Source organism: Dreissena polymorpha, chromosome 2 (assembly GCF_020536995.1).
Source record: "Dreissena polymorpha isolate Duluth1 chromosome 2, UMN_Dpol_1.0, whole genome shotgun sequence".
Classification (NCBI taxonomy): Eukaryota; Metazoa; Mollusca; class Bivalvia; order Myida; family Dreissenidae; genus Dreissena; species Dreissena polymorpha.
Genome location: NC_068356.1, coordinates 74,885,604 through 74,900,813, shown reverse-complemented (window position 1 = coordinate 74,900,813; position 15,210 = coordinate 74,885,604). Strand labels below are relative to the sequence as shown.

Below are 15,210 nucleotides of genomic sequence, written 5' to 3'. Positions count from 1 at the left end.
GTTTTTCTTGTTTTCTATGAGGAGAAATCAACACGTGTGTGCATTTATTTTCTTTATTCCACGTGCTACTTAACATTTACTACAATGCATGCATATGCAATTCATTTATGTTTACATATACACCAACTCCGTCTTGCTTTATTAATTCTTATGGTCATAAGAAGGAAATTTGTAATGTAATGGTTAAAATATGTATTTTACCAACAATCTACCAACAATATTGATAGTTGGCTATTTGGAATGTTTGAGAATCCTGAATTATTCGGTATTTGGTTCATGATCTTTTATGTTGGATGCAGAATGCCATGGCGATAGTAAATATGCAAAGAAAGCACAAAAATCAAATGTCATATTACAGCTCTAAAACCTTACAAACCATGTAAGTTATTATGATATAAAAACATAATAAGCCACATAATGGCAATATAAGCTCACATTATTAATTCAGCATGTATAAGAAAACAGTACTCACAAACGTATGCACAATTAAACAACTACTCCCGAAAACTATAAACATTACATGCATTTCATCAACATTTTTAACACTAAAGCAACAACACTCTACTTTGATGAGTATAAGTCTGAATTATAAAGTACTATAGGATTTGAATGAGTAAATAAAATCTGTATACTTGTGTAAAGTAAATATAAGTAATATATTTAAATATACATAAAGTAAAATAAAGTAATATATTTAAATATACATAAAGTAAAATAACAATCCGAAATTGATTGAAGGTAATTAACTCAATGTTTTATTATTTAAGTAAATAAGCAACAATTTGAGTTAATTCCCTTCAATCACTTACAGATTTTTATATTTTAGTTATTCAATATGTAAAGTAATTGATAAGAAAGTATCACATGTTTATAATTTAAACCTCAGTTAGAAGTACCTCAACACTAAGTACTTAAGTTTGCTCTGTGTTCATCCTACAAATGCAACGTACATTTGAACAACACACTGAATTGATTATGCAACCATAAATCTACAGCATGTACCTTGTGATGAAGTATTAACCAATAGAACATTTACATATTTATTAAAGTTAAACAGCAATGCACCCTTTACCTATATCACCACATTAAGTCATGTTCACATACAAAATACAAACATGTTACAGCCGTAAAACTAGTACACAGGCACAGTTTGTTCGAGCTGATAATGTGTGCCTCATACAGTCTTTGCAATCAATTTGATATCACTTTTATAATATGCGATTGTCATTGTTAAAATGGTTTATAAATGTCAAAATGAAATAGGATTACAACTGGAGTCAAAGCTCCCATGTTGCCTTTACAAATGGAATACATACCATGTAATTAGCGATTCGTTTACTAATAATCTTTAACAATAGAGTTTGCTTATGCTTAAAGTATAGCTATTTAACTCGATATCTAATGACCGTAGCAGCAGGCAAAATCTATTCGAATTACGTTCATCTTCCTATGTATATTTTAATGCTTATTTAATACAAAGTCAATATTGTTTCTAAAGTTCCTTTTACATAAAAATGTGTTGAAACATACCGCCATCAATGCAATGCACATTCCTTTAGAATACACATTTTACTGTTTTAAGTTTGATTTTTTAAATTTGACGAATTATACTCATGTTTGTTATTATGTAAAAACACTGTCGTCACACAATAGATGCATCATAAAGCTCTATAGAGTAGAGTGGTCGTCTGACTCATGCAATGAAATTACGTACTAATAGCTATATAATATCTTATATTTTGTTTTATGGTATACCTCATTAAATGTATTCTTTTAATAATGTTCACATATGACATTGAGAATCAAATATTTAATTTTGAAATACGTTGGTCAATGGGATTTATTTACGCATTTAAAAAAACTCATTGTACAAAAATTTCGTGTCATCTTTACAAAATACCTGCTCAACATGGATATTTCTAGGTGATCGCGCTCGGTCGGATAACTGCAAATAAGTAGTTTATTTTGCAATAATAGATGCATAACTGTTTGACAAAACTAACTCCTTAAATACGTGCGTCAGCAGGAAAATATAATTATATCTACACAGACATTGTACCTGAACATGTCTATTACAACAAAATCAAAGTTAACGAGCAATGCCTGATCCAGAACATTAAATTACATATCTGAACACAATCTCAACTTACAGTCATTGGTAACAATGGAATCTGCTCTCTGGAAGAGATTTCTCCGTCTTCAACCTACATGTATCATGAAATATCGTCGTATCATACCTTCTGAATTAATTAACTTAATTCCAATTTCACTTTCATAGATTTGTTTAATGCACATACTTTCCTTATTTATGTTTGTACCATGCTGTTCTATACATTGTGAATTGTTTTTATATTATATATTAGAAAAAATATTTATACACATTCTAACAACGGAAACTTATTATAAAATAACAAAATAAAGAGCTTACAAAAACGTTTGCGTTTATATCTTAAATATACTACAATATGATATGGCCATTTTGAACATCCAAAATAGTACGACATTCAAATAATGCACGTAAATGTTTACTACAAAAGGTTAAATATACCGCCATATAATCGGTTGTATAATTGTATAAGATAAAAATAATTGCAACATAAATCCAACTAAGTTGGAGTTATATTGTCAATTATTTTGATTTGAAAACAATGACTTGCCTGAATAAAATCGTCAGTCGACTCTTCATGATGTATATTCTGAAACATGAATGTGATAAAGTTGATTTCGAATGATATTTGGCGGTTATTATTTTTATTTATATTGTAAATATACGATGATTTATGTTGAAGACAAGATAACAAAAGATGAAATATTATGAAAACAGTATCATATTTTAAGAAAATATAAATGAAAACAACCATACGTGTAGTTTATTTAAACGAACTACATTGATTTACTTACAACATAAGCGTACAACTCATTTCTCTCCTGCAACGATAAATTTTAGTTGTTATAACTGAGTAGAACACTCATAAAAATGTAGATCTCATGTGACACATCCTAGTGTACATGATACTAAATAGTTAACATAGTGTTGTTATATTTGTAAGACAGGCACTGATATTTATTTAAGAAAAGTAATATATTACAAAATATTTATGTCAATTTAATTCATTAATTCATGCATGAACAACTTTAATAACTATTAGAAACACAGACTGAACGTGCAAGGAATACAATATAGTGAAACCAATAATAAACGAATTTATATTAAAATACAAACGCAAATATGTAGTTGAAACCATTGTTATTATTCATGTCGATGAGTAGTTGTTTTAAACAAACCTTAAGGCTTGTCTCAGGTTCCTCATAGCTTCCATCCTACAAACGAGTAGAAATGTTTAAGGCATATAGCGACCGTAAATTCCGTTTGTATTTTGTAAACTTAAATATTATATGTTATTGCATGTTATTTTCCACACTATATAAGAATGTCGAATATTTGTTTCTTAAAAGTGTTAAGTTTTTTCGCGTTTACATTCGCTACTTTTTGTTTGACGGAGAAATAAAGACGCCGAACCTACGTCGAGATATCAACTTATTCAACGCCATGTAATTAACTTTCACCGTTTTCCATAAAATTGTGTAACTGTTATTTTTCGCTTATCTTAAAGCATGCGATACAAACAGATCTTACATTAATTATCATCTCATGCCTTAATTTATTGATCTCTGCCACTTATAAACTTCATAGGTCGTTTTATAACATATGGTATGAAATACTAGCTCATTTCAGATCGGATATATCAGAATATTGAGAAAGAATTGCACACGTTTTATTGTTGAAATTGTCATACATCAACACAGACTGCAAATTATTTAATACTTTGTTGTGCTTCTAATGTATCATTTACCATAATGCTAGATGTCTTATGATTTTCCTCATCAGAAGGCTATAAAAACAAATATATATACAATAATTAATAATATATATATATATACGTTCTAAAACGATGAATAGTTGAATACCAATTAAGATATAAACACACGGTATACACAAACAATTGAATGATATATTTACTGTATGTATACATATTATGTTTTGACTAACCTATGCTTTCATAATTATATCAAGATATACAATTTCATTACTGAAACAGACGTGTCGCTAAATTTAATGACAATTCCACTGATCATTTCATTGGACTAATTAGCAATACTAAATACATTATACCATTTGTGCCTGACAAAAATAACACAGAATAACGGAATAAATGTCGATATATTACGTGTACATAATCATTTTATGTTAACAACTTAGGCCCTTCAAAACATTATGTGTTGCTTAACCCATGTCTATGGGCATCAAATGTATAGACTTTGTTACCTTAGATATCGTTTGTAAGTTCTGGTCATAATGCATCTTCTTATCATCGTCCTATAATTAAAATATATGTTAATCTATATAAGTGTGTCCTTTTATGCAACATATAAATTGCTCTGGAATGTATTTGTATCATCTCGATAAACATATAAAAGCGCATAAATAAATTTTGTTTGAGTTTACAATCCTACTCAACCCGGAGTTTGCATAAAGACGTGTGTATATTGTTTTAGCGGATATTTGAGATTTTCGAGAGCTGACCGACATTCAATACTCAGATGAGATAAATCTGAAATCTTATCTTCTGTGTTAAGCTCAAAAATTGAGTATGTTCATGAAACAAGGCCCTGTTGCTAAAAACAAATTTTGTCCAGGAAAATGTGTTTATGTAGTGTGCCAGCTTGCTTTATCTTTTATAACGATATCGCCGAAGATCATAACTCATAAGCATCTTAGTGACGTCGAAATATACGAAATGTAATTGTGTGAACCCAGATAAGCCTATTTTTAATATAACTTTCACGAGCAAGAAATAAAAACAAAATTTGTATTTAAGTGTACGCTCATACGACCGATAACTAAAAACAACGAATCTCTTCGGGATCTTTACGTGTTATTGCGTTTGAATTAATATGTTAAAGGACGCACCGGTGGTTTTACCCCTACATGAACAGATGAAAGGATTTTCGTGTCGGCCGCCATCTTTTCTTCAGCTACCTGTAATAAACCAAAATTACACAAACTATCCGAATAAAAGCAATGTAACTCATTGTATTCTAACATTCATCATATTTTATAACATGTATTTACCCATCAAAAAGGCTAATATTAAAAAAAATGCTTCAGTAAATGGCTATGCAGGTAACTGATTACTTATGGTACAAACAATATACGTATTTGAATATTTGATACTTATCTTTCCGGAAATAAAAAAAAAGAGTGTTACTATCGACAGATGGTAGACTTTGCATATGCGTTTCATATTTAGTTTCAACAGAAGCAACAGATAGACGCATGCATTCAGCTTATACAGTTAACACAACGAAATTTCTTGTTTTGAGACAATCGAACTAAATTTGTTATAGCATTTACCGGTTGCAATACCGTCATTTCAGGAGTTACGACCGTCAAAGCCTGTCTGGTCCCTGCATCGGCCTAAAACTCTCAACTTATTAGTAAGATAATCGCATGCATGGAAACAGGATAACAGTTTTATAAATGGATCATGATGAGACGATGATGATCCTGAAGTTCGTTTGTACCGCGAACCAAGTTGCTTTGTAAGGGGGTTTGGCCGGAGTTCGAAGTGAGTAACGCATTGGTAAAAGAGAAAGACTTTACCCATACTTAAAAAGGAAATTTTGGTTTGTGTTTGACTAGTGGTAAGAGTGTGTGTAAAAATATAAATCCTTTTATTTTTAACACGAACCATTAAAATTGAGTTCAATCGATGAGAAAATCAGATATAAGTTCGTACAGCTTTGTTTTGTTTAAAGTCTTTTGGTGAATGTTGACCATTCCGATTCACATGAAAAAAATTACGCATGAATTATTGAATATTGTTCTGCGTTAAGTAAGTATTTTAAACAGAAACGGTACTTGCTTTAAAAAGGGTAAACCGGCAATCAACTGTGTAAACGTGTTATAACAATATAAAATCATTAAACCATTCCATATTGATAAAGATGCGTTTCTTGGATTGTATCTTAATGATTCAATTAGAAAACAATTTACAACAGTTTACGTAGAAGCTATACAGATAACATATTCATTGGAATAGCCGTTCCCAATTAAATACTGTTTTAAAATTGTGTTGATTTTTTCTTTTTTAAATTGCTTTCTTAAATTAAAGGCGAACAATATTCACCAGTTTAAGAAAATGTAATCGAAACAATATAAACGAGTATATATTCGACACTGTGTCTTTTGTAGTTTATTTTAACAGTTACCTGTAACGAGCTCCCTCATTTTGCCAGAGTCGTCCGCCTCTTACGAACTAATGTGGAGGGAAATGACAACACTCAGTTATTCACAGTTTTGAGTCATATACAGTACAAATAAATAAAGATACGGTTCTCTAAACAGTTTGGTAGTTGATATATCCTCATAAGCCCCATGATCGATATGTTACATTATAAATGTATAGCTGTTCGATAATAACACAAATACTCGTTGCCCCATCAATCGTTATGGTTTCAGACATATTTTTAAATTAATATAGTTAATGCAACAACGTATACAAACGTAATATAACGTTATATATTTAAAAGCAGGGCATATTCGTTTATTCAAGTGTCTATATAAAATGATACATTACATAAATATACTCCTGCTAGAATGGCGACAATGAGTACGATGGCTATCCAAGGCGTTACGTTTGACGCGATTAAAACTGATGGTTGTGCGTTGTTCACATGTGAGTGGTCCGTATGGAATATGTACTCTGTGCGAGTTTCTCTTGGATTATCAGCTGTAAGATATAAATGAAGGTAGCTATCAATATCATTTTAGCAGCATTTCATTTATTTGTTTTTAATTTTTCTCAAACAAGTCTAAACTGTTATATTTGTTAGACAAGTAAAAACAAAAACAAAATTAAAAAAGTATTACAATTATTCAATTTACTTCCGTAAATATAATTTAAAATAATGTATTTGTTAAAAGAACATGAAAAAAACTCACCTTCATTAAAGTTATTAACAACATGAATAGATCGGTCAGAATGAATCTCACTCGAGATTTGGGTTTGAGCTCCGATTTCTGTGCTCACACAGCTCTCCTTGTTAAACGTCTCACAACATGTGTATTGCCCACGTGTCTGGTTAGTATCCTGTATTATTATTAACAGTCCTCCATCACCCGTAAAGGTCACTGTATAAAATTTTCCCAACGATTGGTCGACCAAGTAACATCCGGTTTTAGGAACATCGCACTCCGCAATAAGTCGATTATAATTGGATGTTTTGTTTTTAAAATTAAATTGGATATTCAAATTTGGCGACAGTGATCGGCATTCTATGGAAGATACGGTTATATTGACTGTAGTGTTCACAAACACACGACCAGAAACGAATGTAACTGGAAGAGAAAGAACTGATATATAATAATAAATTATGATTCAGCATAAAATCTCTTCAACTTAAATAACGCAAACTTGCGCATTTTCGTAATTATTGCTTATTAAAGATGCCTCTTTTTATTGATAAAAAGAACACATGCTTGATTAGCGTTACATTGAACACAAGTAAATATCTTGTAGGATAAACGACAGTACAGGACTAAAGGGCAATTGGTATGGTAATTACAATTAATTCTATTCGAAACTTTATGTTTTTTATAGTTAACGAGTAAAATGTCTGGCACTCGACAATAAGAAATATGCATATTTACCATGCTTGTAAAAGTTAACACTATGAAATACTTACCGTGGATAAGAATGAGCAGTTTGTCCATCGACATGTTCAAAGAGACCTAAAACGTAAGGGCTTATAATGAGGCTCAATAGTGATATTACATTTACAGACGAATATAAAGCATTAAACATATTCCTGTCAATGACTATTGTAAATTGATATAACGATATCATTTCATTAATGACAATTTCTGTTAAAATGTACATATAAACTGTATAAGTCATAACTCTGAACTGTTTATAAATGATTGTGTGTTTTCAAGTTTGTTCATTTGAGTAGGATTGTATATAAAATATATAACATTTAAAATTGTGTTGAGAATCTAAGATTAAAGAGGAATATCAAAATAGCCCATTACAACTTAAGTCATGGTTATGTTAAGCGACATAAATACTAAAGCGGCGATACTATTGCATTGTGCGTGTTTTCTTTTGGAAATCGTAAGTGATTTCCCTTTTTAAACAGAAAGAAGGTAAATACCTGCTTTATATTACCATTTTTAACTAAAAATGACATATCGCACAAACAACAACACATATTAAACATATGTATATAAAACCTGTATTTCCTCATGTGCATATACTCAGGTGCTTCTCATATTTCTTACAGCAAAGATTTGTTCAAACTGACTTGGTTTCGTTTCCAAAGCGCTATGCATTTATGTTAAATGATCAATGTACACCTCATAACATTTCCGAACTAACATGGACATGCCTTCAGAAGCAATACATAAGTAAACTTTTCCAATTAGGAAGTTCTAATACCTCCATCAACATTGTTGTACAAATAAAAAGTAGAGCGTATAAATCAATAAAATGGCTGTTCAAACGTAATATCAAGTTGATCTAATTAAAATATTTGTATACATACCTCAGTATGAAGTGAATGTTATATCTGTTTGATATCAATGTCTATAAACCGTCTTAATATTAGACAATTTCTTACGAACATAAAAAGTTCAATTTAACCGAAACTTTTTTAACTTACAAGCATTTATATTAACTTATATTTGAATCCATTCGCTTTCAATCGCAGTCTGCATTTAAATCAGTCATTACTTAAACTCGGTGTATACTGTAAATCGAAAACTATCTGTATCGGGGTTGGACATTACGTCGCGATTGTAAAGGCTTAAAGTTGATACGCATGTACATTGAAACGCGATAAGAAAATAAATATTAAAATTGATTTCAATTGTCCTTATACAATTCGCGTGTATGACGAAAATACGTATGAATGTAATGCATTATAATAATTCATTAAGAATAAAAACTTAGAATCTTATTACGGTAACGACGCGTAGACCAACATATGTGTGTTGATGTGTTTTACACATCGGTTACATATATTTCGTTTGATTAGTTTTCAAGAATGTGATACGAGATCTTTTAAAGTGTATAAATTTAAACATATATATGTTGGTTTTTCTATGTGAGATGGTTTATTGTTAATTGCACCGGATTTTTGTTTAAATATATTATAATCATGTATATGAATATAATAACAATTAGATCGCTACTAAATAAGAAAATACAACGACCAATAATTGTCTAATTGAAAAAAACTTCAAAGTCTTAAAAAAATGATTGCACATTCATGTAAATGTTCATGGACATGTATTTGTTATTTATTTACCTCACGACAGAAGTCAAACGAACTGTTTTACTTTCAATATATTTATTCAACGGGCGGCCTGCTATAATGAAGCCAACCTATGCCTGTATGAGGCTTCTGGCCTCAATAAAGCAGAAACTTGCCACAGCAAAACGCTGACCTCGATAAAGTGCCCACGGCCTTTACAAGGCTTCTGATCCAAACACAATTTCTAGCCTTGAATAAGCTTAAATAACATCACCGTCTTTCCGTTGACTGCTGACCATTGAGGGAACGCTTCTATTTTGATAGGAACTCTGGAGCCCGAACAGCACCGTCCGAACTTTGAAGCTAACGTAAGCAACCACATGCGTATGATCTATTCCTGTATTTGAGAGAACTGTGCCTTTCTCTTCAGATGTTGTCCTGAGTGCACCAAAACGGACGTCCTAGCAAGTGATTGTCGTCCTTCCATGCATAAGGTTGCAGTATGTGATTAACAAGAGTGTTTACCAACACTGTAACGTAATTGACTTTCCTAGATTAAAGAAAGTTGGAAGGAATTTTGAATTATAGCTTCTATTTTCAGCTGTTATATTTTTACTGAAAGGTATATAGCTTTGATGTGCTCTTGTTCTGTGGGTGAAATAAGGAGAACGCGGCGAAAATCCCCTGTGTCTGGTTTGGCGACCACTTACAAAGCTCACAGGCGCCTGGAGCGGGCATCACACTCGGGTTGCCGAGGTGAGAAGCGCGCGTGCCAACCACTCCGCTAAGCGGACAGACAAACTGACTGTCTATCAATGTGATGGCCTCTACATGCAGCCGATTAGATTGCAACCTAATTAATTATTAGAACTGACACTACGACTTTTCCGATTATCTTTCTAATTCGATGAAAATTGTCGGTTATTTATTTCCCATAAACAACTGAAACCAGCAAAATTTATAAGAACGATTCAATGCAATATATTTATAACACAATATCTGGAATGCTCTAAAAGGCTTAACAATTCACCACTAACAAACATATTAACTGTTTACTTTGAATATACATAATTACGTGAGGTAATTATAAAGTATAGTGACGAAACATGAAGCATCGTATTCGACCCCGAAACCTTTCGCCACCTAATATGTCGCGAGATAATCTTGTTCAATTAGGATTTGCACATATACGCAATCACATACATACATAATATGAACCAGCGTCTAAAACATATATTATTGGCTGACAAATGCATGCGCATAAATTATTATCTTAACACTTTAAAAGTAAGGCACTATGGTTCATACCTGTTTAACTAATATCTAAACTGATCTAATGTATAAACGCTTTGTACTTATCGTCAAGAAAATATCAAATGAAAACTGTTTTAGAAGTATGAAAAGAATCCCCCCCCCTTACGATGAAAAGAAGCTCTTATCGGAAAGCCGTCTTTATTAATGTTGTTATAACAAGTTCTCCGGTTTAAACTCAGACACTTACAAGCTCACTCTTACTTGAGACGATTATAGTAGCAATATTATACCAATCATTTTATTTATCATTCGGTTGAAGGGGCCTTTTCACGTTTTGGTAAATTGACAAAATTAAAAAAGTTGTTTCAGATTCGCTAATTTTCGTTTAAGTTATGATATTTGTGAGAAAACAGGAATACTGAACATTTACCCTGCTCTTAAAAAGCCATTATATGCATCTTTTGAGGATTTTAAAGCCTGAAAATTTTAAAGCGTTGCAACACAAAAACGATTTAATAATTTGAAGAGTTTTGTTGTTGTCGTTATATTTTTTGAAACTACGAGGATTGCTTATATAAAGTATATAAGTATATGTCGAAATATATTCCGTTATATCATTAATTAGTTCAATGATACATATCATAACAATTCTTAAATATACGGGTATTTGACAATATTAAAAACTATAAAGGGAGAATTGTCAGCATTAAACATGACGATTTTTACGAAAGAGTAGCACTTAGCTGATAGCTGTGATTTAATATTAAATCTGTCGAACTCGGTGAAATTTAAAACTTGTAAAGCAATCGCAACTATTAAATGCGTGTGTGTCTTTGTGTTGTCTGCAGGTAGAGTGCTATCAAGTTGCATTTCAATAGCTTTATGCATGTTCAGATTTCATGTCAGTTTTGCTATTTTGCTATCATTGTTGACTATAGTTGGTAAGTATAATGTTCACAATTGACGTGTCAGTCAATATTGAGAGATTATAGACGTAGCTAGCTAATAAAACGTATCGTTTAAACTAATAGTTTAGGTGAATATTATAATATTGGATGAAAATATAAGTTTTGTTTAGTGGTTGCTTTATTGAGTAGATAGTTTTACCCACAAGACAGTATGATTACATCAGAATGAAGGAAAATAATGAAAACAGCATGTCCCGTCAAGTGTCTTATACATCATCATCATCATCATCATCGTCATCGCCATCGTCATCATCATCATCAGCAGCAGCAGCAGCATCAACATCATCATCATCATCATCAAGTTAATTATCATATACCATATTACCATCATCATAACCATCATAATCATCATTATTTTCATGTTATATGATCCGTAAGAAGTATTTCATACGAATGTTAATGCTTTGATTGCAATTTCTTTAGGAATATGTTAACCATTATCGCAAGTAAACCTACCTCCGTGATCTGAATTTTCAAATGCTTGATATCTTCATATCAGAGTTTAAGTACATGGGAATTCTTGGGGCTACAAAATTAAATATTAATACACGTCCGTTTAGTTCAATTTGGAAAATAAACTGACCAAATGAGCGTGAATAATGCAATTATATGAAGGCTATCTTTCCAAATGAACTAGTACACTCAGCGTCAGCGAATAAAATATAATAGGTATGAAGTCTGTATAAAATATTACCACCGTGACTTTGTGACCAGTTCCTTATTTAACAAACTTTGTAGAGAACCACCGTAGTATGTTACATAACAAATATTGAAATTCTGGACCTTGCGATTTCGGAGCGGATTTTCGAATTTTCATTTTTAAATACATTTAAGCCCTGTTTGCATGCAAATAAAGCGTCTCTGAACAATATGTAAAAAAGGAGAGTGTCAACAAATGATCATTCCTGTGAAATCGTGCCAAACTGTTAACGGAGATATGTCGTCTTAAGCAAATTGTTTATTATTTGCCACGGACAACACTTTAAACACGACACATGACTACGGACGCCGGATAGCCACCCACCACAAATGCTCCCAAGAAAAATTAAGCTGTCCATGCCGTGTCGCCTATACCATTAGTGTCACGCAATTTTCGAAAAGGACAATAAATCCGTCCGTCTATTGCTATAGAGTTGTCAATATAAATTATCAACTACAGCGGCAATATACGACCACACATGTGTGTAGTGCAGCGGTTTTCTCTTATGGTCATCGTCAACAAAAAAAACATATAAGTATGTTTAAGGGAGATAAAAGAGACCCTTTGTCACTTTTGGTAACAGATGTGTATTACAGCACCTTGGCTTATCATTTCAAGCGAACACGAGAGAGTCCATTACGGTCGAGCGACCCTGAGTTGAAGTGTGAAATAACTTAATTATGGATATGATTTGACGTAGAAATCTAAGGTGCCTTCAAATAGCCAACTACTGTGACCATTGCCAACTAGATATTGGGACACTGTGTGGTATTTTAAAAGTTAACTTCCGTCGCCATAGACGACCAGACGTATTCCACTGATGCTATAATAGGCAACATCGAGATTTATTACGCATTTGGCCATGTTCATTATATTCTTCTGGGTGTGTTTCATATTAATTTCACGCTTAAATAGAAGAATTTTCTTTATTCCATATAAAATAACGGTAATGTTTAGTTATGTACGCCTTGTTCGGCTTTCGATTTCTACAGAATCTTCCATGGCTCGCTAATGGACGTAGTAAATATCTTGTCTGTAAACATCGAATTCACGATAAAAAATAGTATAACACTGACATACAGTGACACAATCACACCTATTTACATCTGAAATATAATAGACTGGCTTTTCGCAACATAAACCCTCGAATGTTACTAGGCCACATCTAGCGTTGAAATTGTGGCTATCGCTGTAAGGGACGTTTTTTTGTATGTGTTAACTTTATGTTTTCGAAATATTGTATGAAATATTCGTTGATTCTTAGTGTTTATGGGCTTTTAAGATTTGTATCAAGCATAAAGCGGTTCGCTAATAAAAAAGATAATGGGCGGTTATTGAAAATTTGATTAAAAATAAGAGTATAAATGTAAAGTAGTTTTAAAAAAAGGTAAGAAAATTAAAATTCAATATCAAAGTAAACAATAAACCGAAAAATAATCAAAATGAAAAAACTCAAAAAAAAAAATGCACATAATATAAATTCTACATATTAAAGCGTAAACCGTCTTGAACGTTGAACAGTACGGACACAATTTGAACATAAAACACTAACATGCCACAGGTGCTAATTTAGGGCGAAGCGAGCACAAAATATGTCCCGGACAAAAATCGCTCATGAAACTAGATATTCAGGCAAGTTATCCAAATGCTTCGAACAAGATACGGTTGTGCGGAGAAATATGGTTGTAGACAAACACAAATAGTGTCGGGGAAATAATTGGAGCAAATTTGTTCGCAAATTGCATTTACTCACAAGAAAAGGATCTGAAATATGTTGTGGGCTATTTTAAGCTTCGGGAGCGGATGTTGATCGGCTCGGATATCGGGTAAACGGTTACGCAAGACACATGTGACCTACATAAAAATGGCATCTTCGTTTAGACTACTTCAGGTGCTAGTAATACTACGATACACATTGCGGCTTAATGTAAGACAGTTAATAAGCGCGCTTTAATTGATAATGTATGTTTGTGCATTTTCTAAAAAGTAGCAGTTTTACTTAAAAAGCCTCATAACAGCCTAATGTTAACAGCAAATGTATGTTTTTGCATAAACTTGCTTTTTAAAGGACACACTGGTTTAATATTGTTTTCATGGCTTCATCAATAAGTCAAATCATACCGTTGAAGATCAAATAATCGAACTGATTGGCACATACATAGACATAATACATTTTCAAAACAACAGAAGTGAAATTTAAAAACAAGTGGCTAAATGAATATTGACAACAGTTATGTCGTTCCGAACCTCTATTAAAGCGGAAATAGCGCTAAACGCGGCGCCTTGATTAGCTAAGATGGCATTGACAATGTCAAATTATCGGTACGTTTGTTTTTCAGAACCACATATTTGCTCAGAGAAATGATTGCATATGGTAATCTGGCTTGGAAAATTAAAGACCTTTCGCGTTACAAATTTTTACAGGAATTTTTCTAAAGACGCTTAAGGAAAATTAGTTCTCAAGTCGACTGAATGTTGCTTCTGTAATGTCTTTTTCTTGACATTTGCAGTCGGAACAATTCAATATAGAGAATGCAGATAAACGATTCTGCCGGCACACTATAAGGCAATTGTGAACTTTGCTTTGTGTCAGTTATAACAATCGGTATCATGAACTTTAAACGTTTGTAAATGATTCAAACTTAATAAAGTACGATATATCTGGCTATTGAACCATTGGACATCTCATGTGTTTTTGTATGAGATGAAAACAAATTAAATGGATCCGGACGTTCTGGACAATTAAAATATTAAACAAAAATGTGATAAGGAACCTGGAGTAGATGCTCGCGTGTAAATGAATTATCTGCAATATCTCCCGTACGGAGGTCTCGGAAATAATCACCAAATAAATGGCTTTCTTTGCACAATTGAAAAAATACCTGTCCAAGCATTGTGGTGATGAAAACAAATAAGCTATATATATTATTGTAACCTTAATGTGTCCTAAATGGCGACTGAATTACACCG

At 32.2% G+C, this 15,210-nt stretch overlaps 1 protein-coding gene across 3 annotated transcripts; it reads right to left on the bottom strand.

Annotated features, from left to right (window-relative positions):
- Nucleotides 1-39: 39 nt before the first annotated feature.
- On the bottom strand, nucleotides 40-8,846 carry LOC127867650 (uncharacterized). 3 transcript variants are annotated; one of them, XM_052408968.1, is made up of 14 exons: nucleotides 8,608-8,812; nucleotides 7,750-7,795; nucleotides 7,007-7,402; nucleotides 6,642-6,794; nucleotides 6,274-6,320; nucleotides 5,417-5,479; nucleotides 4,973-5,041; nucleotides 4,328-4,378; nucleotides 3,855-3,893; nucleotides 3,286-3,321; nucleotides 2,902-2,928; nucleotides 2,658-2,696; nucleotides 2,151-2,204; nucleotides 40-1,945 (listed from the first exon to the last, which is right to left on the bottom strand). In XM_052408968.1, exons 6-14 carry the CDS (start codon nucleotides 5,432-5,434, stop codon nucleotides 1,853-1,855), a joined length of 426 nt encoding a protein of 141 aa, XP_052264928.1. In that variant the 5' UTR covers nucleotides 5,435-5,479; nucleotides 6,274-6,320; nucleotides 6,642-6,794; nucleotides 7,007-7,402; nucleotides 7,750-7,795; nucleotides 8,608-8,812; the 3' UTR covers nucleotides 40-1,852. The 3 variants fall into 3 exon arrangements, with proteins under 3 accessions (XP_052264928.1, XP_052264926.1, XP_052264927.1); XM_052408966.1 differs by lacking the exons at nucleotides 40-1,945; nucleotides 2,151-2,204; nucleotides 2,658-2,696; ... (4 more) ...; nucleotides 4,973-5,041; nucleotides 5,417-5,479 and having other exon boundaries at nucleotides 6,273-6,320; nucleotides 8,725-8,846; XM_052408967.1 differs by lacking the exons at nucleotides 40-1,945; nucleotides 2,151-2,204; nucleotides 2,658-2,696; ... (4 more) ...; nucleotides 4,973-5,041; nucleotides 5,417-5,479 and having other exon boundaries at nucleotides 6,273-6,320.
- Between the last annotated feature and the right edge of the window lie 6,364 nt (nucleotides 8,847-15,210).

Coding starts and splice junctions, on each gene's coding strand:
- LOC127867650 (XM_052408966.1), bottom strand. Junction 6,795..7,006: donor TGTTAATAACTTTAATGAAG/GTGAGTTTTTTT, acceptor TATATCTTACAG/CTGATAATCCAAGAGAAACT. Junction 6,321..6,641: donor TCTAGCAGGAGTATATTTAT/GTAATGTATCAT, acceptor CCTCCACATTAG/TTCGTAAGAGGCGGACGACT.